This window comes from Xiphias gladius, chromosome 9 (assembly GCF_016859285.1).
Source record: "Xiphias gladius isolate SHS-SW01 ecotype Sanya breed wild chromosome 9, ASM1685928v1, whole genome shotgun sequence".
In the NCBI taxonomy this organism is placed as follows: domain Eukaryota; kingdom Metazoa; phylum Chordata; class Actinopteri; order Istiophoriformes; family Xiphiidae; genus Xiphias; species Xiphias gladius.
In genome coordinates, this window is record NC_053408.1 from 2,809,666 (window position 1) to 2,833,309 (window position 23,644).

General features: G+C 45.3%; 5 protein-coding genes across 9 annotated transcripts; 3 read left to right on the top strand and 2 right to left on the bottom strand.

Annotated features, from left to right (window-relative positions):
* Positions 1-637: 637 nt before the first annotated feature.
* LOC120794585 (bryoporin-like) lies at positions 638-2,563 on the top strand. The gene is made up of 2 exons (XM_040135778.1): positions 638-1,501; positions 2,070-2,563. The coding sequence occupies exons 1-2, from the start codon at positions 1,398-1,400 to the stop codon at positions 2,494-2,496; spliced, it is 531 nt and encodes a 176-aa protein (XP_039991712.1). The 5' UTR covers positions 638-1,397; the 3' UTR covers positions 2,497-2,563.
* An 857-nt stretch (positions 2,564-3,420) lies between these two features.
* LOC120794144 (DELTA-stichotoxin-Hcr4a-like) lies at positions 3,421-4,177 on the top strand. Its single transcript, XM_040134875.1, has 2 exons — positions 3,421-3,524; positions 3,727-4,177. The coding sequence occupies exons 1-2, from the start codon at positions 3,421-3,423 to the stop codon at positions 4,175-4,177; spliced, it is 555 nt and encodes a 184-aa protein (XP_039990809.1).
* Positions 4,178-4,625: 448 nt separating this feature from the next.
* Positions 4,626-7,988, bottom strand: LOC120794142 (endonuclease domain-containing 1 protein-like). Its single transcript, XM_040134874.1, has 2 exons — positions 7,690-7,988; positions 4,626-6,621 (listed from the first exon to the last, which is right to left on the bottom strand). Exons 1-2 carry the CDS (start codon positions 7,969-7,971, stop codon positions 6,001-6,003), a joined length of 903 nt encoding a protein of 300 aa, XP_039990808.1. The 5' UTR covers positions 7,972-7,988; the 3' UTR covers positions 4,626-6,000.
* A 295-nt stretch (positions 7,989-8,283) lies between these two features.
* Positions 8,284-13,848, top strand: LOC120794141 (UDP-glucuronosyltransferase 1A1-like). Of its 5 annotated transcripts, XM_040134869.1 has the most exons (3): positions 8,284-8,390; positions 8,489-10,217; positions 12,129-13,848. In XM_040134869.1, the coding sequence occupies exon 3, from the start codon at positions 12,138-12,140 to the stop codon at positions 13,737-13,739; it is 1,602 nt and encodes a 533-aa protein (XP_039990803.1). In that variant the 5' UTR covers positions 8,284-8,390; positions 8,489-10,217; positions 12,129-12,137; the 3' UTR covers positions 13,740-13,848. The 5 variants fall into 5 exon arrangements, with proteins under 5 accessions (XP_039990803.1, XP_039990804.1, XP_039990805.1 ...); XM_040134870.1 differs by lacking the exon at positions 8,284-8,390 and having other exon boundaries at positions 8,506-8,759; XM_040134871.1 differs by lacking the exon at positions 8,284-8,390 and having other exon boundaries at positions 8,957-9,000.
* A 914-nt stretch (positions 13,849-14,762) lies between these two features.
* On the bottom strand, positions 14,763-21,986 carry LOC120794655 (C-type lectin domain family 10 member A-like). The gene is made up of 6 exons (XM_040135899.1): positions 21,896-21,986; positions 20,937-21,053; positions 18,266-19,006; positions 17,303-17,454; positions 17,058-17,188; positions 14,763-15,249 (listed from the first exon to the last, which is right to left on the bottom strand). The coding sequence occupies exons 1-6, from the start codon at positions 21,984-21,986 to the stop codon at positions 15,081-15,083; spliced, it is 1,401 nt and encodes a 466-aa protein (XP_039991833.1). The 3' UTR covers positions 14,763-15,080.
* Positions 21,987-23,644: the final 1,658 nt, after the last annotated feature.

The following is a 23,644-nucleotide window of genomic DNA, read 5'->3' on the forward strand; positions in this document are numbered from 1 at the left end:
TTGTTTTGTCTCTTTTTTCTATCTTTGCTGTTGTTATGCGTCTCTTTGTAGTCGTACTAATTTTGCATCTTTTTCAGATTATTTTGTGTCTCGCTGTGGTGTGTTTGTGTGTCTTTGCAGAATTTTTTTGTCTCTTTGTGGTCGTTTTATGTCTCTTTGCGGTAGTTTTGTGTCTCTAAATGGTCTTTTTGTGTCTTTTTGCGTCTCTTTCGGTGACCTCCTGTACTCTAGATGAAGCCCAGAAACCAGTTAAAGACTGAGAGTTTATACGCCCAGACGTTAAGGGAGAAGGTTCTGCGGCATCAGGCTGTGCTCATTCGCAGTGGAATGCACTCAAACATGACAGGAGCACTGTGAAAACACTCTTAAGCCCACAGTGAAAAGATTGAGTGTGCATGTAAGAAATGAACCGAAAACCGAGATTTATCACCAACCGCCATAACTCGTTCTTTCAGATGAACTGGTCCGGAGGGGTTGGGCTTCAACTGAAACGAGTTAGCGCCATCGGGAGACGCATCGACGGCCTGACGGGTGTGGCTGCTTCTCTTTACGCCTTAAATCCTACCAGACATCCCGGTATTTCACCCGGCAAGTGTCAACCCCCGAGGCCTGACCTGCCGAGTACTTTTCCGTCCAGCGTTCGCGAGCACTGAACCGTTAAATCGCACTCGAGAAAATACCAAATGCTTCCGTCACTGTGACTGTCGTCTTAAGACTCGAACGTTACCACACAAAGCTGACACCACGTGTTCACTGGTGCAGATGTCTTCTGAAAACACGGTCACGCCCAGCGGGAGCTCACACACACACCTAGTGTGTGAGGCGTTACCGTGAGGGACTGAGAGGGTGTGTCTTCTCACTTGCCTCCAGACCAGACTCCGACCTCCTTTCAGAGGACTCTCTACCACCCTGCGTGTGTTTTGTGTGTGTGTGTGTGTGTGTGTTTGTGGCATAACGTGAAGTAAGTACATTTATTTTGACATAGTTATGCGGTGTTTGCTAGGGCTGGGACTGTTTTGGTAACGTTAGTGGATCAGTGTCTGTAATAATGGTCGGTGGAGGTGAAGGTAGAACTTCATCTTGCGTCGAGATGATGTAGTTTCCCTCGGTGATGTTTGCTTGCCGGTAATTTCTCGCGCTCTGGATGCACAGCACTTCATCCCCACGTCAGAGTGTGTATGTAGAACGACTGCCTTAAGGCTACTTAGCAGAAGATGTTGTCGAAACAGAGAATGTAGCACATCAGGTGCACGTTCCAGCCTAAGCAGGGATTGGCGCATTTAACGAGGAGCTTCAGGGCGGATTCTTAAAAAGAGAGACGTAAAAACCTGATCCGTTTCCGCTGTCCACAGCTCTTCCCTGCCTCTGTCGTTCAGCCGTTTCCAGCAGCCGTCGCCATGCCCGAGAACGCGGAGTCCCACTCTGTCATGCTCACCACCAACCGCAACTGCACCGTGGAGATCACCAACGTCAGCACCTTGTACTGCCTCGTCAACCCCAAGTAAGAAGCGCTGGCAGAGAGCGAGGGCTCTTGCTCCAGCACTAAGCTGCTCTGCATGATGGCGTGTTAGCCTGAACCATTAAAGACAGTCCACACGGTGTCTGAAATCTACTTGAATCCATTTTCTGCATGACTGCAAGTGCTGGAAAGTAACTAAGTACATTTACTCAAGTACCGAACTTAAGTTCAATTCTGAAGTACTTGTATTGCTTGAGTACTTCCATTGTACACTACTTATAGTCCACTACATTTTCAGAAGGAAACATTAGAGGATTTACTCTTTACTCCTTTTTTACTCTCCCCGTTCGGGAACCACTGGACTACATGAAGTGGTTAAAACCAGCTCCACCTTAGTATTATTGCACAATGTCTCAGTCACAGGGACCAATTTTCCTGCAGAACAAGTTACTTTTGATACTTTAAGTACAATTTGCTGATAATATTTCTGACTTCACAGGACTTTTACTTGTAATGGAGTATTTTTACATAGTGGTATTAGTACTTTTACTTAAGTAAATGATCTAACTAAGCACTCTAGTGACTGGATCTCCCCCCTTCTACTCTCCAGGGTTTACATGGAAAGCGGCTTTCCCTTCAGCCCACCACAGCCCACCGTGCGCACCACCAGGACCGAGGTGTGCTCTTTCACCAAGGACGACAACACGGCATCGGGGGCCGTGGGCGTCCTGACCTACGACCTGTTCGACATGCACAACCGCCAATGCAAAGAGCTGATGGCTGTCATGTTCTCGGTGCCCTTCGACTACAACTTCTACAAGAACTGGCTGGGGGTGGGCGTCTTTGACCACACGCAGGCCTGCGACAAGAAGCTGTTCAAGCTCATGTACGAGGGGAAAGATTTCACCAACTTTGCGCGCCACGAGGCCGACGGCTCGGGGGTGAAGCACAGAGGGAAAACAGTGGACGTGAGGGCCTGCATGTCTGACGAGGGCAGAGCTATAATTAAACTTGAGCTGTATGACAAGATGGGCTGATGGGTCCTGTTTGTTCTGCTCTGAGAGTAAAAAGCTCTGCACCAGACGAGTGTGCTGGTGTGGAATAACTTGTAAGAACACAGTTGAAGATTTTTTCTCTCATTCATGTCATGCATGGGTGCTTTAAATGAATAATAAAAATAAAAAGAAGTGTTCGATCGATTTCTTGTCCTTGTCTTTTATTGTATCGTCTTTAATTTGGGCCGAAAACTTCACACGCAGTAACAACAGAGAACGAAATGAAAAGTAAATGAAAAGATTTACACGTCCTCAGCGGACGTAGCATGAATCATACTTCACTTTGAGTGAAATGAGTACGACAAACACAATGTCAGTCAGACTGCAGCGCAGGCTGTGTAGAGGTATTTCATGTTCGTCTCCCGAGGCAGACGGTAAAAAAACAACAGGTCTGAACAGACCTGAAAACAAAAGGAGACACTGAGGTATGCGTCACGGAAATGCAAACAGTAGGAAAACAAAAAACCTCAGTTATGTGGTCATCGCTGGTTCCGCCCTGTCTTCACGTCTGCTTATGCTGCACATACCTGACACGAAGACGAGACAAAAAGCCCGAGTTGTTGAGTGACAGGAGAACACAGGGAGCGGGCTGTGGGTGGAGACAGTTCTGGGTGTCGCACATTCCCCGACAAGAATGATCGAGAGTGTGAACCCGGCGTTTCAGATCTGGCACTGCCCGAGTGAGAAGCACACCTGTGATCCGGACAGGTAAGCCAACGCTGTACTTGGGGGTTCATTGACAAGAATTTCTGTGTTGTAGAAGGATTTAACGCGTTACGTCTTTTACGGAGGGGAACCGTTAACAGCAGTATGTGCAGGTTTCACGGCTCCGCTGCATCGTAATACAGATCCGCAGTTCACATTTCACACGTCTCTTGCTCTGTCACAGCTTTAACAAGCGAGAACATGAGTGAATCAGCAGAGGCTTTGGCCGCCAACCTCACCAGCCGAAGAAACGTCACCATCGAGATCACCAACCTCACCAATAACTACTGCTTAGTGGACCCCAAGTAGGTGCAACGCTTTCAAGACGGCTGTAACTGCATGTTGGGTTCCTTTTGCATGGATCCACTGGGGTTTCAAATATAACCGCAGCTTGAAAAAACTAAACCTGTTTCCCAAAATGAGTCTACCAATTTGTCATCTGACTTTCCCTCTTTCTTTCATTCCTTTTTTTTTTTTTTTGCTGTTGGAAAAAAAAAAAAAAAAAAGGGTTTATCTGGAGAGTGGCAACTGCCACAGCCCACCCCAACCCACCGTGCGCCCACTGAAAACCGAAGTGTGCAACTTCAGCAAGACCAGCGCCAAGACCTCTGGCGCGGTGGGCGTCCTGACCTACGACCTGTTTGAGAAGCACACCAACTGCGCCAAGGAGACGATAGCCATAATGTTCTCCGTGCCCTACGACTACAACATGTACAAGAACTGGCTGGCGGTGGGAATCTACAGAGAGGGCAAAGAGTGCAACGAGGCGCTGTACAAAGAGATGTATTACAACAAAAAACAGGAGGGATTTGTACGGGAGGAGGCCAACGGCTCTGGGATCACGTATGAGGGCGCCAGCCTGGACATCAAGGCCACCATGTCCCCGATGGGCAGGGCCATCTTGAAAGTGGAGGTGTGGGACAAGCTCTTCTCGCCCCAGATGCACCAACAATACTGAGCTGGCGATTCGTTTTTGTCAAAGTAAATCCGGTTTAAAACACCAGTGTGGAGTGTTAGATGTGTTTAACCCTTTGCACAACTGTTTTATTGTACCATCTGTTCATGGAATAAATCCGTAACTGATGCGAAAAAAAACTGTGTCTTAGTGAATCATTACAAGAGAAAAAAACAAACAAAAAAAAAAACTTTGAGTCCAAATTGTGGCGCAAGTTTTTCAAAATGAGTCATCTCTGCATTTTATGAATTTGATCTCGATTTGAAGAACAGATATAATTTCTTCTTTCACATCCTCATGATCAGAAAACTTCCAACACCTACGCCTCTTGCAAATTAGTCTATTAAAGTGTGATTTCACTTTTAAATATTAAAAAAAAAAATCAAAAGAAAGATCATTTACGTCACTTAGTAAATCATAAGAGACAAATCAACTTACAAGATAATCATGGTGGGTTTTTTTGTGTTTTTTTAATAAGCAGTGGATTCTGTACAGACGAAACTTCAAGGTAAATCCCCCCTTTGAGTTGCAGTGCACAGTCACCAGAAGTCGGTACAAACCGATATCCACCAGCTCCATGCATTGCACAAGGGCACCATCTAGCGGTCCAGAGCATTTGGTGGCTGGATACACAGATAGATAGATGTGTTTCTATGAGGTAAGTGCTGCTTTCCACACCAACTCTGTCTGCTCTGGTCAGGTCTTTAGATGAGAAGATTGATAGCACTCTTATGTCTGCATGTCAAATATAAGGCTACAACCAGCAGCCAGTTAGCTTAGCTTAGCATAAAGACCGGAAACGGGGGGAAACAGCCGGCCTGGCTCTGTGTAAAGGTAAGAAAATCTGCCTGCCAGCAACTCTCAAACTTGGGGATTAGCACGTCATAGCTTCTTTGTTTAATTTCATACAAAACCCAAGGTGTAGAAACAGCAAGAAAAGGTTTTACCGAGGGTTACCTGCCAGGAAGTCACCGCACTGGGACAAAAAAACGGTTGGTTTTACACTCTGGATTAAACTGATGCAACATGTTAATTATTGAGCTTCAGCTGTGCTGGTAGGTGAATTTTGTCCGCTGTAGACAGAGCCAGGCTAGCCGTTTCCCCCGGTTTCCAGTCTCTATGCTAAGCTAAGCTAACTGCACGTGAATTGTGACTACTGTCTGTCAGGAGGAGAAGTAGCATGAAGTTCACATCCTGTTTCCAATTAAAAGCTATTGTTGCTTCGTCTTGCGTTTGTTTCCTCAAAACAAATTCAGGTGAAACGGCAGCACACCAGTGGTTAAAACAAAAAAAAAAAGAAAAAGAAAAGAACCAGATCACGTTCTGATCACTGAAGCCTTCATCAGAGGCCGTCGAGCAGAATCCTGACAATGGCCTTTGTCAGTCCGTCGAGGCGGGGACGCGCTTTACGACCGCTCAGCCGATCATGGAGGTTTGACCGGAACGGCCGATGGGACCAAGTTGGACCAGGTCTATTCCAGTCTGAGTGTCGGCACATAAAATGATTTCGCGTTTGATATGTAGAGATTCTAATCTCAAGTCCTCAGATCCAGCCGCTGCCAGTTGTTTTTTGCGCTGATCACAATCTTTCCCAGTCTGAACCCAGTAGCTGTTGTGCATCAGCCTGGCCACAGCGGCGGCAGACAGCTGTGTACGACTGATCCTTTCCTAAAACGGTCATTCTTAACACTTTTGGAAACTTGTTGAAAAAAAAATACTCGGCACTTATAGTTAGTCCGAATGAAATAAAAATGAGCACCAACTCTTGAAGAATGTCATTACTGTCGCCTCGTAATCTGGACGTCTCCGCCTGCATCCGTGCAGGATCAGTCTGATCCCGAGCACTGCTCATAAAACACGCTGACGACGGTGCTGAACCTGTCCTTCAGATACATCTCAAGTGTTTCCAGTGGCATCCGTCTCACATCGTAGCCCCTGAACTGCTTCTTAGCCGTCTTGCTAACAGGCACGATCTCCTCGGTGCTGTTGCGGTCGTTGCGGCCGATGGCAGCGTACGTGGGAAAGGCGTCCTTCAGCTCTTCTGGGAGACTGTCGTTGTAGTTCGGGCAGCAGTAGGCCGACCACATGTACTCGGGCACAGCCACCCGATGATTCTTGAGCCAGCGCTCCCCGGTCCGGTAGGGGATGACGCCAGTCACTACGTAAGCCTCCCCGAGGCAGTAGGCCGCTAAGGTTTTGTTGACGGTCTGCTCCAGGATCTCCCAGGGCCCTTCGTTGGAGCCCACCTTCTGAGGAACCACATTTGTGAGGGTGAAGGTGGCGTTGCGGTCCTCGCGGCTCCGGTGGTGAAGGCTGGGGTTCAAGTGGCCACGGGAGTAGGTGGAATTGATGTAGTCCAGCTCCACCGCCTGGCTTTCCACCACGTTCTGGTCCACGGGGCCCGGGGGGAAGGGGATCATGTTCCCATCAGCCCCTGGGTAGGCCAACTGTTGGGTGGAGAGTGGAAGAAAACAGCGATGACGTTATTGTGTCACTGTGTAGCTCAGGGGGGGAACTGACTCTCACAAAATAGGGCCAGAATTATTCGGACAAAGAATCGGACAAATTAAACATTTCGACCTGACGATGGCGCCAGTTAAAAAGTTACGAGCTCGTACGTCACTTCATCCTGAGGGGAACATGGATGCGTGAACCTCACGGTGACGCCCGCGGAAAAGTCAGAGGATCTCCACAGTCACGGGGATTCATTTTCTGGGGACCACAAATGTCATGTGAGAAAAAAAGTTTTCCCTCTACGTGATGGTTTCAAAGCCTTCAGGACGCTGCCAGGAATAAAATTCCAGTGGAAAAAAAACCTACTAAATCCATCTGTTTTATTTGAATTTAACAAATGTATTATTATTATTAATTTTTGCCTAAAAACACTTGATGTTGAGTGTAAAAAGTAGCAGAGTCAGGCTCCAAAAGCCCGTGAGAAATTTACGTTCACCTGATATGGTGAGATGAGGTGATTAAAATCCTCACTCTCCCGGAAACAGTAGCCAAGGCCTGACCCTGGTCACGGCCAAAACCTGTGGCCGCAGCCTTCAGTGTGTGTGTGCTGCTTCAACATGTCTCACACACACACACACACACACACACACACACGAGGCAGGTCTCCATGCACTGCGGCTCATTTCCTCATTTTCTTTCTATTTACGGCCTAAAAACCGCAGCTCCAGTCTTCACCACCGGTGTGAAATAAATCAAACTGCGGCCGAGCTGCGACACAACGAGTCGGACTGAACGTCTCGGTCGTTTGTTTCCGTGGGGGGGGGGTCCTGGCCTTTTGAACGTGTTAGGGAATAACGTGGCGTCTCGTTAAGGCGAAGTGAAACCAGGTGTAAAGTTGAAGACACATCTGAACACGACATGCGTCTCCACCTGTCCCACCTGTCCCACCTACCTCCCATCTCCCCCCCCCTCCACTGTCTTTGACGCTCTTTTCACGGGACGTGCCGCTCGCGTTTTAAATCCGTGACCCAGACAAGCGGACGACGTCCGAGCTTCCTCACCTGCGGCTCATACTTCCAGGAGGCCGACGGCCTCTTTCCCGCCGGCGGCGTGAACACGTAGGCTGAGAGCCACGGGGAGCGGCGCTGTCGGTCGTACAACGTGGCGAATCGGTACCGGTTGCTGAAGCGCTGGCAGATCGGCGTCCCGGCCAGACCTTTGGGGGGCCAGGACCTGTAGAAGAACCCCAGGCAGGGAGCGAAATCCCCGACATCAGCCGCGCACCGGCGCCACCCTCCAGCGAGGAGCATGGCGGCCGCGGCCAGGGCGTAAAAACGTGCCATGTCGCGGATCCGGCGGTGAAACGCCCCGGGACGTGTCGGGCCTACACACTCACTCACACACACTCACACACTCACTCTCTATCTCTCTCTCCGTGTGGCGCCGAGGAGCTGTGAGTGAATTGCCATTTCGTGAACACACGAGCTCCGAGTGAGGAAGCAGGAGCGGTTTCGACATGGGTTTCAGGGTTCACTGTTTTCTTGCAGGAAGGAAGTCCACTCAGGGGGCCCACCGCCATTGCTGCTCCTCAGTAGGCTCCACTTAAAGACACAGTGAGGGCGAAAAGCATCAGCGAGGTTTTTATCCACGTTTCATTCCCTGTGGCCGCAAAAAGGAAGCGAATAACCGGCATTTATGTGGAAGTTTGTCTTAGAATACGTCCAGATCTTCATCTGAGAAGTTACAACCGCGAACAAACGCGGTTCGGCTTCAACTGATAACTCAAACATCATCGTGCTGTTCTTGTCCGCGCCGACCACGTCATTCAAACATCCATTTTTATGATTTTTTTTCCATCAGTGAAAAGTGGCTACAGGCAAACCCGGCTGTCCAGTCAACGAAAACCGGGCTGGAGGTTTTTTTCGGGTTGGAGCTACTCCGACACTCTCGGTCGCCTTGAGCGCGATGTTCCCGAGGCGAAGTCCGCTGCCGCGAACCGGGCCTCGCAAAAGAAAAAGTCCCGGGAGACTTAGGACCCAGGATCGAGGATTCGCACGACGCTGGAGAGGGTTTGCAGAGTCTTCTCAAAGGAGTTTGGACGCTCGTCAGTCCTCAGTCGGACAAGCTGTCTGTAAGTGGAGATGATTTAGTGCCGTGACTACTCTCCCTAGAAGTGGACGCCCGGCTGAGATGGCCCAGGTGACAGCTAAAGGCTCAAAGGAGTCATTGAGTCGTTGGAGCTGGTTGCAGTCCTTCGACCGGCATCATGTCGGACATGGTCACAGCTTTAAGAAAAAGCATTTTATTCATTTGATTGTTATTTGCAAAACACCAGATTGGATAAACAATCGATTAACAAGGTCAATTAAACAGTAAGTGAAGCAGCAGCTCTGGTAACATTTACTTTAGATAAACTTGGCAGAGATTATGACCTTTTTGTTTTGTGGTAGTGATAAATGTGCAGGGTAGAAGCACAACAGCTCTTTCCAAGGTGAAGTGATCTACTGCAGGCGAGGCTACACCACAGCACATCGGGGAACCAAAGTCTGATCGGATCTGAGCTTGTCCGATGTGGTGCACGTCGGACAACCTGTCTAAGACTACACCTGCATGTTCTGTGAAGGGAGTCTTTTACGACAGTTGAAATCTTCGACCATAAAACACACCCGTGCCTTAGTAGATACACTGAAAGGGTTTTGTAGACGGGTGCAGACCCAGAAGTCCACCCTGTAGACTTGAATTCGACCTGGGGCGGCCATGGGTAACCAGTGGAGGTCCACGAGCAGCGGACTGACGTGTCTGTTTTCGGCCGACGCGCTGCCACATTCTGGACCGTCAGTGAAGGTTTCACTGTGCGTGAAGGGAGGCTCGCTAGAGGAGGCACCAGAGATAACCGTGGCCTGTTACCGGTGAACAGCATCACGTGTGTTTGTGGCCCCCTTTCCACTCACTCTTAGCTACATCACCTCATGACGATGTCTTCAAACCAGTCTCCAGACAGTCATGGGATTCTGTGGAGTGCGCTGTCCAGCAAAAGTTACATGGTCTGGCTTTAAAGCTGCGCTACGTCAATGGGGGGGGGGTGAGTGTGTAATATGAATGAGTGATGAACCCACAGAGAATTACAACCCAACCCTGCAGTTGCCCTCATCTCCACGGAGCCTTTTAGCATCTTTCACCTCATTGTTTTGGTTTTATGGCCACAGGTCCGTGGCTTGCTCCAGTCTCACTGCTCTTCTCAGTCTCCTACTGGCAACAGGCAGCAGTTTTTTTGTTTTTTCTGTGAAAAAGCTCTGATAAACCCAGTTTACACAACCTGCCCAGCACCGAACAGCAGGCAGACAAAGGTAGCGACTCGCTGGGGAAGACAATGAGGCAGAGCCAGATATTTTCCCTCAGGAAACACCAGTCAGAGTTACTCATGTACATCTGAACGCCATTCAACCCCCCACCGCCCGCCCCGTGACCACCTCCCTCTGTTACTTATGTAACAGGGTAATCGGGTTTGGAGTTTGGATTCTTTTCCGTTCACGCACACTGGTCCTGAGAGGGCTCAAAGTACATTTTTCCATCGTTTCAGGGATTTAAGGTAGGTCACAAAACTTTCAATTTTTCTACAATACATTAACCAACTCAGTTAAAGGCCTTCACAGCATTGCAGAAAACAGAAGTCTGTCTTGGTCCGTTGACACTTGTTTTCGCCGCCACTTTGCTGAAACTGACTCGTGCAGGACTCGAGCTATTTTTCAACAGTTCTGGATTCTTGGAAGTGGCTGATCCGTAGGCAGGATCGTGCCGGCTGTTAGATTTCTTTCTTTTTTTTAAGCTCTCTTGACCATAAACAGGCAGTAACTGAGCTCTTGAGGGTATTTTTTTTTCCTGTTGTTATGTGATGAATGTATGTGACCCGTTAGCAAATCCCTGCTGAACGCAGTTGATGAGATTAGAGACCATAGGAACACCAGGCATTAGTCAGTGCATGGATTCCACTGGACTTTGGGCTGTTGATGCCACTTTTCAGGGTTTCTGTCTTGTTTCTTTCCTGGCGTCCGTGTAGCAGCTTCCTCTCTGGTTTCATATGCAAATCCCAGCCACAGACACCATGTAGGAAAATGGGGTTTAGAGATGTTAAAGCCCATGACTTTTTTCTTGTTAATGAAAACAACATGGGTCACACAGGAGGCTTTTCAGACTGGCTGAGAGCATTTTCACAATTCATCGATTAATCATTTAGTCGTCGCAACATCCTGGAGTCCAAAGCGACGTTCACAAATGTCCGAAACCCCCAAAAAATACATTTACAGTAATTTAAAGCCAAGAAAAGCAAAAATTTCTCGCGTGTCAAGGCCTTGAACCGGCAAACGTCCGGCAGTCTCTTTCTTCGAAAGTGACTTAGCCAGTTATTTGATTGTTGAACTAGTTGCCGATTCATTTTCTGTCGATCGACAAATCAATGAATCAACTAATCGCTGCAGCTTTAAACTACTTCTCATTGTTTTTCTAAATTCAGATTAGTTATTGACACCTACTCTAACAGTCAGGCTGGTAGTGTAGCCACGACTTTAGAAATACAGAGGTCATGATTTAAAGTCACCAAGAGACATAAAAAGGTCTGAAAAATTTCATAATCATTTGAATTTTTCAGTTTATTTATTTAATTAACTGCACGTGTATATTGTTGTAGATTATTATTTCCCTTCACGAAGAAATGCTTTTTCTAACTCTTCTGAGAGCCTGACGCCCGTGTGCATGATTGCCTTGGGCACATAATTTATATTTATTCAGCTCTTATTGAGCAATTCTTTTCTCTCTATTTTCTCTTTATTTTCTCTTGCCACTATAAAGGCAGCACGACATAGTGTTTTATTTCCCCAGTGACGTGTTACCAAGCATTGTTCTTCTTATTCTGGTGCCGGTGGCTCATTAAAGTGTTATTGTGAAGTTTCTGACAGTGATGATCAGCTTTTCTTCCATTTTATGTAGAAGAAAACAGCTCTGCGCTTTTGTATCTCGAGGCAGTTACAAAGAGTCTGATCGGTTGTCGCCAGATTGTTGCTCCCGTGTGTCAGAGGTTGAGCCTCTCCACATCTCAAGAACCTTTACCAGGACTTAGTTATGTCTCATTCCAAAACAAACTCAAAACAAACAAACAAACAAAAACAACCTTTAGGCATTTCTTCTGTAGCAGTGGACACGCTTGTAGTTACCTGTTCAAAAGAGATACACGATGTTATTATGAACTTATTGAAAAGCTGCTTTGGATAAAAGCCAAATGAATGTAATGCTACACCATCAGTGTCAGCTACGGCCCTGAGTCCATGACAGTGCTTGTTGTGGCAGGTTGCGATTCCCAGCTGGTTAAATATGTTTGTCAGCTGGAAGGAATTCAATAGAGATAATTTACACATCAAGCATAAAATAAGGACTCATCATAGTTGGTTACTACCGTAAAATTTACAGTTACTCACATTAAACGTGCACATTTAATTCTTTTCCTCAGGGTTAATCCATGGGGAGCGTCCCAGGACTTTCTGTTCTTCTTTTGGCGGTGAGTGTGTCCCTCCTGACGAGTCCTAGTGTCCAGGCTGGAAAGATCCTGGTGTTCCCGGTGGATGGCAGCCACTGGATCAACATGGACCTGCTGATCCAGAGCCTCCACGCCAGGGGCCATGAGGTCACCGTGGTCCGCACGGCCACCAGCTGGTACATCAAAGAAAAGGCACCACATTACCGCTCCATCACCGTTGTCCTGCCAGAAGCCATCAGCTTAGAGAAGCAGGACTTTTTCGTTACCCTCCTGGTCAAGATGCTGGCGATCCAGAAACAGCAGGGAACTCTGATGGGCTTCTCCTTCTACTGGGAAATTCTTGGTGCGCTGTCAAAGATTCACCAACAGGCCAGCCTGTTGGGTGAAGAAATATTTGAGAACAAGACTCTAATGCAGAGTATTCGTGATACTCACTTTGACATGGTTCTTTTGGACCCGGGCTTGCCTGTAGGGGTTCTGCTGGCCCATGAACTTAAGCTGCCGACCGTTTTTAACGTGCGGTGGATCACCAGTGGAGATGGGCATTTTCTGGTCGCTCCATCTCCATTATCCTACGTCCCAACTTCAGGTCATGTTGCATCGGATAAGATGCACTTTGGGCAAAGATTCAAAAATACATTGCACTATTTCCTCAACATGTGCATTGACAGGTTAATAGTATGCCCTCCCTATGATAGACTGGTGGACAGGTACTTTGGTCCAGATGTGAACTTCTATGACCTCCTACAAGGTGCAGACATCTGGCTCATGAGGGTGGACTTTGTCTTTGAATTCCCCAGACCCACCATGCCAAACATCATCTACATTGGTGGTTTTCAGTGTAAGCCGTTTAAGCCTTTATCATCAGAGCTGGAGGAGTTTGTTCAAAGTTCAGGAGAGCATGGGTTCATCCTGATGTCTCTAGGTACACTGGTCCAAGGTCTACCTGTAGAAATAACTTCCGAAATCGCTGCGGCCTTTGCCCAAATTCCTCAAAAGGTCATATGGAGGCATGCCGGCGAGCGCCCCAACAATCTGGGCAACAATACCCTTCTGGTGAAATGGATGCCCCAGAACGACCTCTTGGGTCACCCGAAGATCAAAGCCTTTGTGGCCCATGGTGGTGCTAATGGGATCTATGAGTCCATCTACCATGGAGTTCCGATGATAGGCATTCCTCTTCTGTTTGACCAGTTCGAAAACGTCTTGAGATTGGAAACACGAGGAGCTATCAAGGTGGTGGATGCCACCAAACTCACCCGCCAGAACTTTCTGGAAGCAATACAAGAAGTTATTCAAAATCCCTCCTACAGGAACACAATGAAGCATCTCTCTGATCTCCATCGGGATAAGCCAATGCATCCTTTGGAAACTGCAGTGTTCTGGATCGAGTTTGTTATGAGACACAAAGGAGCTCCGCATTTACGCACTGAGTCTTATAAGATGCCCAAGTATGCTTATTATTCTGTGGACGTAATAGGCTTTTTGTTAGCTATCCTGTTGCTGCTGACAGCAGCTGTGGTGGGATCAATACGATTCCTGTGCTGTCGACTGTGCAGGAGGAGAAAACCCAAGCAGGAGTAGTCGCTGAATCCTCCAATAGGTCAAATATTTTAAAGGATAAAGCTGATGATATCCATAGTTTTCTTATTGTCAACAAACCCCATTAAAAGAAAAAGGAACAGTTAACTGATCCTACTAACAAGTTATTGTCTGTGTATCCAAACCCCGATATATCTCATTCCTCCATTGTTGTCCAAGAACTATTAAAAAAACACATCAATGAGTCACACTGTTGTGCTGGGTGACATGTTCCTTCATAACAATGAACACACACACTGTAGTTTATTTTGTGTCAGCCCTACACACACTGTCCTGCTGCCACAAATACTCACAAGAACACCACATGTGTACTGAGTAGCTGCTAAAAATAGTCGCCCCACAAATGCACTATTTACTCCCGTTTGAGGAACTTGGGCTAAAAACTACAGTGACCAGCTGTTTTAAGAAAAGTTACTGAGCCTTTTTTAAGAAAATGGAACTAAATACTTTGTGAGCTGTTTTTAAGATTTACTGTGCATCTTCATTAGGGGCCAGTGGGCTTGGAGAGCCACAGACGGTTAAGTAAAGGTAGAAGATATTTACAGGCGGACTAACACACTGCTGGTTTTGGTCTGGACGTGGGATTTAGTGACAATAATAAAAATGTAGAATAAAACCAGCCTTATCCTTTTAGCCGATTCATCCCAACACATGCATTCACACAAGAAAGATGTGACAAGCTCAAGATATCTGATATTTTGGGACAAATGTGGACTTTTTTTTTTTGTTTTTTTTGGAGCTTCTCATCATCACACGTCTAAAAGGTGCTGGATGCAAAGAAATCAAAACATCTGCACACTTTTCACTATTGCATTCGTACACTCAGAGGAGAAAAGTCAGTGGATGCTTTGATTTCTTTTCAGAGGAGAACTGTATGCCTGTACTAACTTTCAACACTGTGACGGCAAAACCTCTATTTTTAGTTGCACTCTCGGTACTTTAAAAAGTATGTAGGTTTTGTAAATCAATCACAGTAGGCAGATCTGAAACTGAACGAGTGATTAAAACAAACACACATCTGCCTTATTTCATGTTATTTTTATAAGAGTCAACATTTCAAAATGACTGCTTAAATTTTATGTTGTGCATTATCATTTGAAGAAAGAAAAGTCTAATACACCTTTACAAATTTGTACTTTAAAAAAGTAAGAAAGGACAAATTGAAAGAAAACGTGCACTCACACTGTTAAAAATATGTAAAAAATGAATGCATCATAGATAAATTCATATAATTTCCTACAGCATATGTAGACAATGACAACTTCAAATTGTTACTGTTTAATTTACAATATGAAATGAGAAATAAAAATGCCCGTGGTTAGTCTAAACGTCCTTTTCGCAGATCCATCTGTAAGGTTTCTCACAGGAGCCATCCATCCAGGACTTCAGTGCATTTTCACTGGTATCTATGTGTCCACAGTCTTCTCCTAAAGGGTCGTCCAGCTTCCAGTCATCGGGCTCAGCCCCCATTCCCGGTCTGCTCAGCCAGTACCTGCAGGAAGAGTGGGAGCAGCTGTGTAACCTAATAATCACAATGTCATGTTTCGCCGTGTTCCTAAAGCAAGCCTCTTTGGTGCAGACGTCCCTCATATAATTCGTCAAACTGTTTCGTGGATGGTGTGAGGCAGAACACCTTTAAACGGTTTACATGAATGTAACCTTTCATTAAACCTGATTTTTTTTTTTTTTTTTTTTTGGCCACTTGGGAGCAGCAGAAACAATCTGTAAACATAGCACTGACATGATGTCACCTGTTCAAGTCGGCGTGACGAACAGATGTGTTTTTACACGTCCGGCATTTACACAGCAGCATTATTCACGTGGAGTTGTGTTTCTGGCTACGTGACGGATGTAAGACCAGTGCTCACTGTTCCGGTCTCCACCAAGTTCAGAGGGAAACATCTGGCTCCTTAGCTGCTATACGCTCGACTGTGTTCACCAGCTGGTCGCTCACTGTCTCTGTCTCCGGTAGCGGACGGTGGGTTTATCAGTCCTTTTTTTTTTTTTTTTTTCGCTGAGGGGAGCTGCAGAGTCGGGTGATAATTCACTGTGGGTCGGTCACTATGAGCGACTACTCTCGCATTACTCGAGGTCATTTGATGCCATTGTTGTTAGAAAAAAAACATTTCAGTTATAGCTGCTTTAAAAATGAAGAAACAAGGCTCGGAGCTCGTCATAAATATTACAAGTTAACAACATTTATGTTCTTGTGAAAAGTTGCCCTCATCTATAATCATTCCCAAAACATTGCACATGCTCATTTTGCCGCCTTGGTTACAACAGGGTCTCCTAAAACACCGTACCGTTTTCTCACCATTGGCCAAAAGGACGGAAACACATTTCAGTCCGATGTAAAACTAGGACAGTGTCGACACGTAGACGAGCAAACGGGTCTGTGAACCACCTCGTGTCTACTACTTGTCTGATCAGCCACTAGTGAAAATAAGTACAACCGGATCAGGAGAGTCAGGCGTCACCCGGAGCTCTCGTCAACGTAACCAAACGGTTGGTTTTTTTAAAGTTTGTCAACCTTTTAAAATACACCGTCACACCTGTGGGACAATTTTGGCCTTGGCAGCACGTGGCAGTGTTTTGGTCTGTACTGGACTCTGTACTGGTCCTAACACAATCTCGACAAATAAACATCATTCACATCTATTGGTCTCCTGATTCTGCAAAGCTTTGTAGGATCCTTGTATCACTGCAACAGCTGTTCACACAACAATTGGCTCATACAAAGTGTTCTCCATATAAAAGGTCCTACCGCAGGACTTGTGTTCCCTTTCTTATGCCAAAATAAACATGATGAGGCAAAAAAAAAAATCTTACATTTCTGCCATGTTTGAGTTACCTATTGGAGGAGACCAGGGTTATGACTGTCTGACAGCCGTCCAGTCATGTGCTGGGTTTTGACCTAGTTTTATTGTTTTCACAGTTTACTTAACAGAGTGCAAATAATAACAATAATCAAAACATTTCCAGTGAACTTGGAGAGACAGCCCTTTGGGAAATTTACAGATATATAAGTTAATCTGCTTAACGTTTGACATATCCTCTGTAGTTACCACTCAAAACGAGATATTTTGTGCTGTGCTTGACGGTGATTTGCGACAGTGACAGACAGCGATTATAATAAGTATATCGGTTTTATATTTCCTCACTGGTCGCGACAAAACCCTGTCGTGTCAAACTTTGTTGCCGTTCGAACGGTCGAGAGTCAAAAACAGTCAAATCGACATAGGAAGCACTTCTGGCAGACATCCACAGATGTTTTCACCGTGTCCCTGAGCTTTGACTCACATCTGTGCATCTGACGTGACTTTGCTGCCATCCACCCAGCGCCAGTCACCCTCCTCCTCTGCATCAGTCATACCGATCCACAGCCTGGTGCTGGACTGCTCCAGTTCCTGGCTGGTATCAAAAATGAAGTTCTAAAAAGGGAAAGAAAGGCTCATTTCAGATTATTATAACACTTATAAACGGATTTTCTTGTTTTGATTAATTGTATTGCAGTTGTTGCGTGTGCCCTTCTTTCTGTCTTCTACCTGTTCTTGCTCACTGTTAACGATGAGCAGGTGGCCCCCTTGTGTCCGGCACCAGGCTCTGCTGGAGCTCCAGCTCAGCATGCGAGAGGAGAAGTAGTAGCACTTTGTCTCAAACAGCCTCCAGCTGTCGTGGCATTTTTTGCACATCCGCTCTGTGGAAGAAGATCAAGGAAGTGACAATTTCTCCGTGCAGTTACGCTGATGATACACAAACGCACATTCGTGTCGAACCAACTGAATGTTTGTGAAGCTGATGCCAAGACAGAGTCTTTGCATGCTTGGCTGATAAAAACAGATTCAGATTCGAAACGCCCCCTGATTAACCGCCTGTCACCAATCAATAAATGGATGAGCAAAAACCTTTTAAAGCTGAACAAGGACAGGACGTGAATTTTTTTAATTGGCCCAGAAGCCAAGAGAGACTCAGTGATCCGGCTGCTCTGGTCAAATCATAAGGAACAGCTGAGTTAAACATTCAACCCAAGGACTTGAAGATGTCTTTTATGGCTGTACGTCTTCATCAGACAGAAATAATTTAGACGACCAATGCATCATTTTATACACATTTCCCCTAAATTTAGCCTGACACATGTGGCATCTTTAGAAACTTAAGATCTCCACTAAAATTTAATGAGTCCAGCTGTGTTTAAAGCGTTAACTCCTCAATTGAACACAGAAAAACAGAACAGAGTCTGAATATTTTTAACCTAAAATTTAGTAGTTATTATTCCTCTTGTCTTCTGATCAGCTGCCGAAAACAGTAATAAATATGCAGCTATTTAAAAAACGAAAAAGAAACTATATATTTCTGATCTGTTTTTAAAAATTCACCTCTTCAACAGGAACTAGTGGGTTTGGGGAAGTTGAAAACTGTTGTAAGATGGACCAACGTATTGTTGGAAAATGCTCATGTACACTGTGAATATAATTTCATCAAAGCTTTTAAAATATAATGCGATGTACCTTTGGTCGTCTGATTAACCACAGGGCAGTAGAGGTCTAAAGAGTGGTAGGCCTCGTTCGCTGAACCTACGTCCGCCACCATCTGCTCCATCTCCTTCGCCCTGCTTCCCTCCTGCTCTGCTGCTTCCTGCCTCTCTCTTATCAGCATCGTGCTCAGGTTCTGGTTTTCTTCTCGAAGCTGTGTTACTTTCTCCCGAAGCCTCTCGCAGTCGTCCTTCGAAAAAGCTCCGATCTTCTCGCTCAGATTTTGAATTTCTCCTTGAAACTTGTCGCTGATTTCCACAAGTTCTTGATTCTTTTCCCTGACTTGAAACAGCTCGTCCCTCAGAAGGCTGTTCATCTCAGACAGCCGCCCTTTCTCCTCCCCTAGCTGAGTGTTGGAGCTGACCAGCGCTTTGATAGTTTGAGACATGGTCAGCTCCTTTTCCTCCTGCTCAGACGTGCGCTGGACCAGTTGTTCGTGGTCTTGCCTGAGCTGTATGTTCATGGAGGTTAGATTCCCAGTTTGCTCCATTAGCTCGCTTCTTTCCAACCTCAAAGCGAGATTCATGGACTTGAGTTTAGCCGACGTCCTGTTGAGGAGTTTGGTCTTTTCCTCCAGCCAGGCCCTGTGCTCCTTCAAGATTTCGTTGTCTTTTTTCAGGTCATTCTTTGCTTTAGTAAGAGTGAGGTAGCTGTCACTCATGTTCTGGTAATCAAAGAGGCTTTTCCTCTCTGGCTTGCTGTCTGACGCACTAGTATCTGAAAGATAAAGAAAAATCAATAATTACTTCAAAACAAAAGACAGTGCAACATGCATCTAAAGGTACCTGCAGCACAGATAGCTCTTTATAAAGGGATGTTTTATTAATGCACAGATTCAGTTTTGATTTTGAAAGCACGAATTTCACTTGAAGGACTAGTTCAACATTTTTTAAAACATGCTTTTTTGGTATTTTTCCATAAAGGGAGTTAATGCCGGGATGTTTGAGTGTCATTTTCCTCCGGTATGTACCGGGTCCGGACCTCTGAATGTATTGAGTATTTTGAGTTTTGAGTGTTGCAGAACCTTTCAAGCCTCAGGAGCGCAGGGCACACTGACCCGGTACGCCGGGTAAGTCAAACCTTATGCTTCATTATCCTCCCAGGCTACAAAAGGCTGATAACGTAGGAAAGTCAAGGAGTGTTTTTACTTCACTTGCTGTGATAATTGTATTGAGGCTACGTGTGTAGCATTACCCATTCATATGTACTTTGTATCACGACAGTAGCAGACCCAAGAAACAACCTTTAGACGATAGAAGTATTTAAATCAAAATGCAAAACAATTACTAACACTAACAGGCTCTATAAGCTGGGTAATTTAACTAAGCCGCAGGGCTGAGTCTCTCCAAAGTTCACAGGCAGCAGGAGTCAGGAGTAATACCCGCAGGCCAAGAAGCTCTGAGTCTGCTGTGCAGCGGTGGTACGTGAACGGGTCCAAGCGGCCTCGTCGGCATACTTTGCCGTACGGGCCGAAGCATGCGCGGGAAGTGTCGAGGGCAGCGAGTCTGAACGAGAGCTGGTATCAGCAGCCGCCCGGCTGAGTCGGGTAAGCGGGTTCGCGGTGCTGAGCTTACTACGGTAAACCACCTGCGTAGTGCGCAGAGCTGAGCCTTGTAACACAGCACTCAATTGAGTGTGTAACAGTATTTAAGGTTGGATATGCCTCCATTTATGTGGCCGGCGGATGGTTCGGGGACATACAAAAGCCAAGTAGGCGGGAGAAGGTGTCAGACTTTAGAGTGCGAGCATATGGCTCTTTCCAGCAGTATGTACCAGTGTAAACTCGGTATCTCTCAGACTTGTAAAAAAGCACCAGTAGATGGTTTTAGCACGTTCATTTTGAGCCTGCACTAACGTCCGTGTGTCAGGTAAGGAGCTGTAGGGAGGCAGGAGTCGATTAGCTTAGCTTAGCATAAAGACTGGAAGCAGGGGGAAACAGCTAGCCTGTCAATACCGCTAAGGGTGTCTTATTAATATGTCATATCTAATTTGTTTATCCTGTACATAAACAGGAATGACAAAAAAAAAAAGGGTTTGTGGTTTTTGGTGGAGTTACATGCTGGAACAATTTCTGGGCAAAAAACAGCACTGAGCGAAAAAGGTGTAATTATTATTTCCATATTTTAAAAGATTTTCAAATGCATGGTAAATAAAGTTTTTGTGTAGTGAAAAAAATGCAGACTCGTGTCAGAATATTTGTGCGTAACAAACAAATTAACTTTGGTATATTTCTGTGCACAGATTCACGCTGTTGGATCTGTCAACCTACGCTATGGCTGGAGAAGCTGCACAGAAGTGGTGGGCGGATGGGGAAACACTCCCGGATGCGTAACTTTCCCTTAAAAAACGTCTCGTCACATTACATTTCTTTTTATGTACAGAATCAAGAAATACGATACATACGATGTGTTAATTGGGGTGTTTTAGAGGTGTTGGTGGTTGCATCTACTCCGTTCATCTACCTACTGCACAGACACACGAGTGATACCGAGCTTCTCATCTCTCTCTCAGGAAGAAAACAAGTGAACGTATTTGCCAGGACGTTGAGCTGTTTCGGCGTTAAACCTTTTAAAATAGATTTCCGTTCTGCGGTCACTCATCTTGGCTAGTCCGCACTTTGACCTTCCCATCAGAAACCTGTACCTACACAGGGCAGAAAGTGCGGCGCAGGTCCCGAGCAGCAGCAAACAGAGCGCTGAGAGTGCGACCACTGGATAGAGGCGGTGACAGGCCCCTTTTCTCCTGGTACGCAGGCAGCCTGAAGCTAAAACAATGACAACAACAAGCAGATTAATAGATTATAATCATCATCGTTAGTAGCAGCAGTTTTGCAGTACCCAGTGCAGAATTTCATCCAGCGTTTACTGTGCGAAAGAGGGACGTCTGATCACAAACTTTCCACCCTCCACGAGGACAAGAATTCTTCTGTGGGGCTGAGGAACCACCATCCCGGGGGGGTGGGCTGCAAACCAGTCTGTGACTGGGAGAGAGCAGTGATACACCACATTGTCCAGTGTAATTTAAAAAAAACAAAAAACCTTGTGGATTCAGCCTCGCCCCCCCCCCCACCTGGTACGAGTCTGTCATGGAGGTCACCGAGAAATGATAAGAGGCGCTCGGTCCCCATTAGGAGTTAATGCATTTTTAAAAAAAAGCAGAATGTCAGTCGAATTTACATAGATGTTCTTTTATGTTTTGCATTTTGAAGATACATTTAACAGTGAATAAATAAATAATGAATGTAACACAAAGGATAGATATAAAAAAAGGAGGGTGAATGCATGGAGGTTTGGTGAAGGTCGTGCTGACTGTGTCGAGAGGTTACCTGATTCACACAGAGAAATGTACACAATGAGTCGCTGCATTATAAAGCGTTCTCCATTTCTCTAAATGCTGGCGCAGTGACCTGCCTTATTCTTTCTTGTTTTCAAGACACAGGTGCCGGGAACAGGTTGAAACATCGTAACTACGCTGGCTGCATTTCAGTGCCTAATCACACACAGAAATTCTGTGATGAAATGGCACGTTTTGAAGTGCAGAGAGCTCTTCTACCGTTATGCCTCGGTTAGGCTGAACAGTTAGTTCTGAAGTTATTCTGCTACTTACATGTCTTCTCCTGTTCCTGCTTGGCTGAAGTCACGGAGATCGCCCCTTGCGTCCGGTTATTAGCCCAGGGGAGCCACTGATGACCGACCATTGTACCTGTGTGTGGGGGGGGGCAGGCAGTTTGAGTTATTTGGTATTTGGTTCCGAGGTGTGGAGGGTTTTTTTTGTGTCTGAGCATGAGGTGCATTCGAAAACAAAAATGCGAAAAGTGCCCCACTTGTTCTAAACCAGCTCACACATCCTCAGACAGACAGATTACGTTTTTGTGTGATAGACATCAAATACATAGAGATTACAGGGGGAAAAAAACAAAACAAAAAACCCGAACAGACAGCGTTTCTGCTGCGTGTCTGTTATGTGTCATCAAAGAGTATCGCGCGCTCTCTTCGGCAGTGTCCGTGCAGATGTGCAGGTTTCAGGAACAGTTTGAGGGAAACAAAGTGGTGGAAACAACATTTACGTCAGTACTGTCCTTATGTTTTATCATGAGATAATTGTACCTATAAATAATAGATATAACCATGAAGCTTCCCCAGTTGATTACTTACATTAAGCCGTTTATTTTACTTTGTATTACAAGGTTTTTGAAATTTTATGTTTAAATATGCAAATGTGGCATTATCTTATTAAATATGCACTCATTTTTGTTCATATCCAGAACAGAAATCTGGACACTGGAAAAAGCCAGGTTCAAAATTCTTGTTTTGTTTTGTTGAAATATTAGATTCAAATGTTTCTATGCAGGGGATTTTTTTGATGTCTCCTTTATCACTCAATAAAGCAGAAATGACTTTCTACAGCCATAAAAAAATTAATTTTGCCATTCGTTTAGGAATAAAATGTTGTATAAATCAGGTTATGAATGATAAATGAACAATTTCCTGTTTGAAAACCTTCAAAATACATATAGGAATGAAAGTTTGGTGTATGTAGGTGCTACTGAAGTGGATATTTCTGGCTCAGAGTACGAGGAAAAACTCATTTTGAGAAAACAACCTTTAAAGATATGTATTGTTATTGAAATCTACAGATGCAAATGCACAGAGTGTAGTAAAATAAGCACCTAAATGTGTTTTAATTTTGGACATTTTCTTTCCACTAGTCTGAAAGGAGACATTTTACGAAAGCAAAATAGGCTAAAATCTCAAAATTGACGAGTGCATGAAAGAAAGGATGTCTCGTCTGTGCACTCACTTCTTAGACTCCACCGTGTTCCAGGTTGGAAACATCCTACTTTTGCCTCCACCACATTTATCTGACAGCTGTAGTTACAGAATTAGACTTTACAGTGCGTTCAAAATAAAACAATCAGCTGATAAAAGATGATGCAGTGTCGTAAATTAAACTTCCCGACGTCGTGTAAGGTCGTGGAAATGGGCTCCATCCAGATGAACCCGAAAATGAAAATGCCAAGTGCGTGTTCATGCGTCAGCAATACCAGCGCTTTGATATAATGCGCTACCACATTCAATCAGCAGCTGTATTTTAGTGCAATCGGGTACTTTTAATTCAGGGTTTCCATTTGATGCTGCTTTATATCCACTACAGTTAAATGTTGTACTTTTTTTTACAGTAGCTCACGGCTAAAGTTACTAGTTACTTTGGAGCTCAGGACTGTACATTCATAGAGTGCATACTGATCATTTTCCACACATATGACCAGCCTATAAAATACGGTGCATTATTATAGATTATACTGCACCTTAATGGAGAAACAATAGTGACCCTACACCGTGGGATAATCCAGTA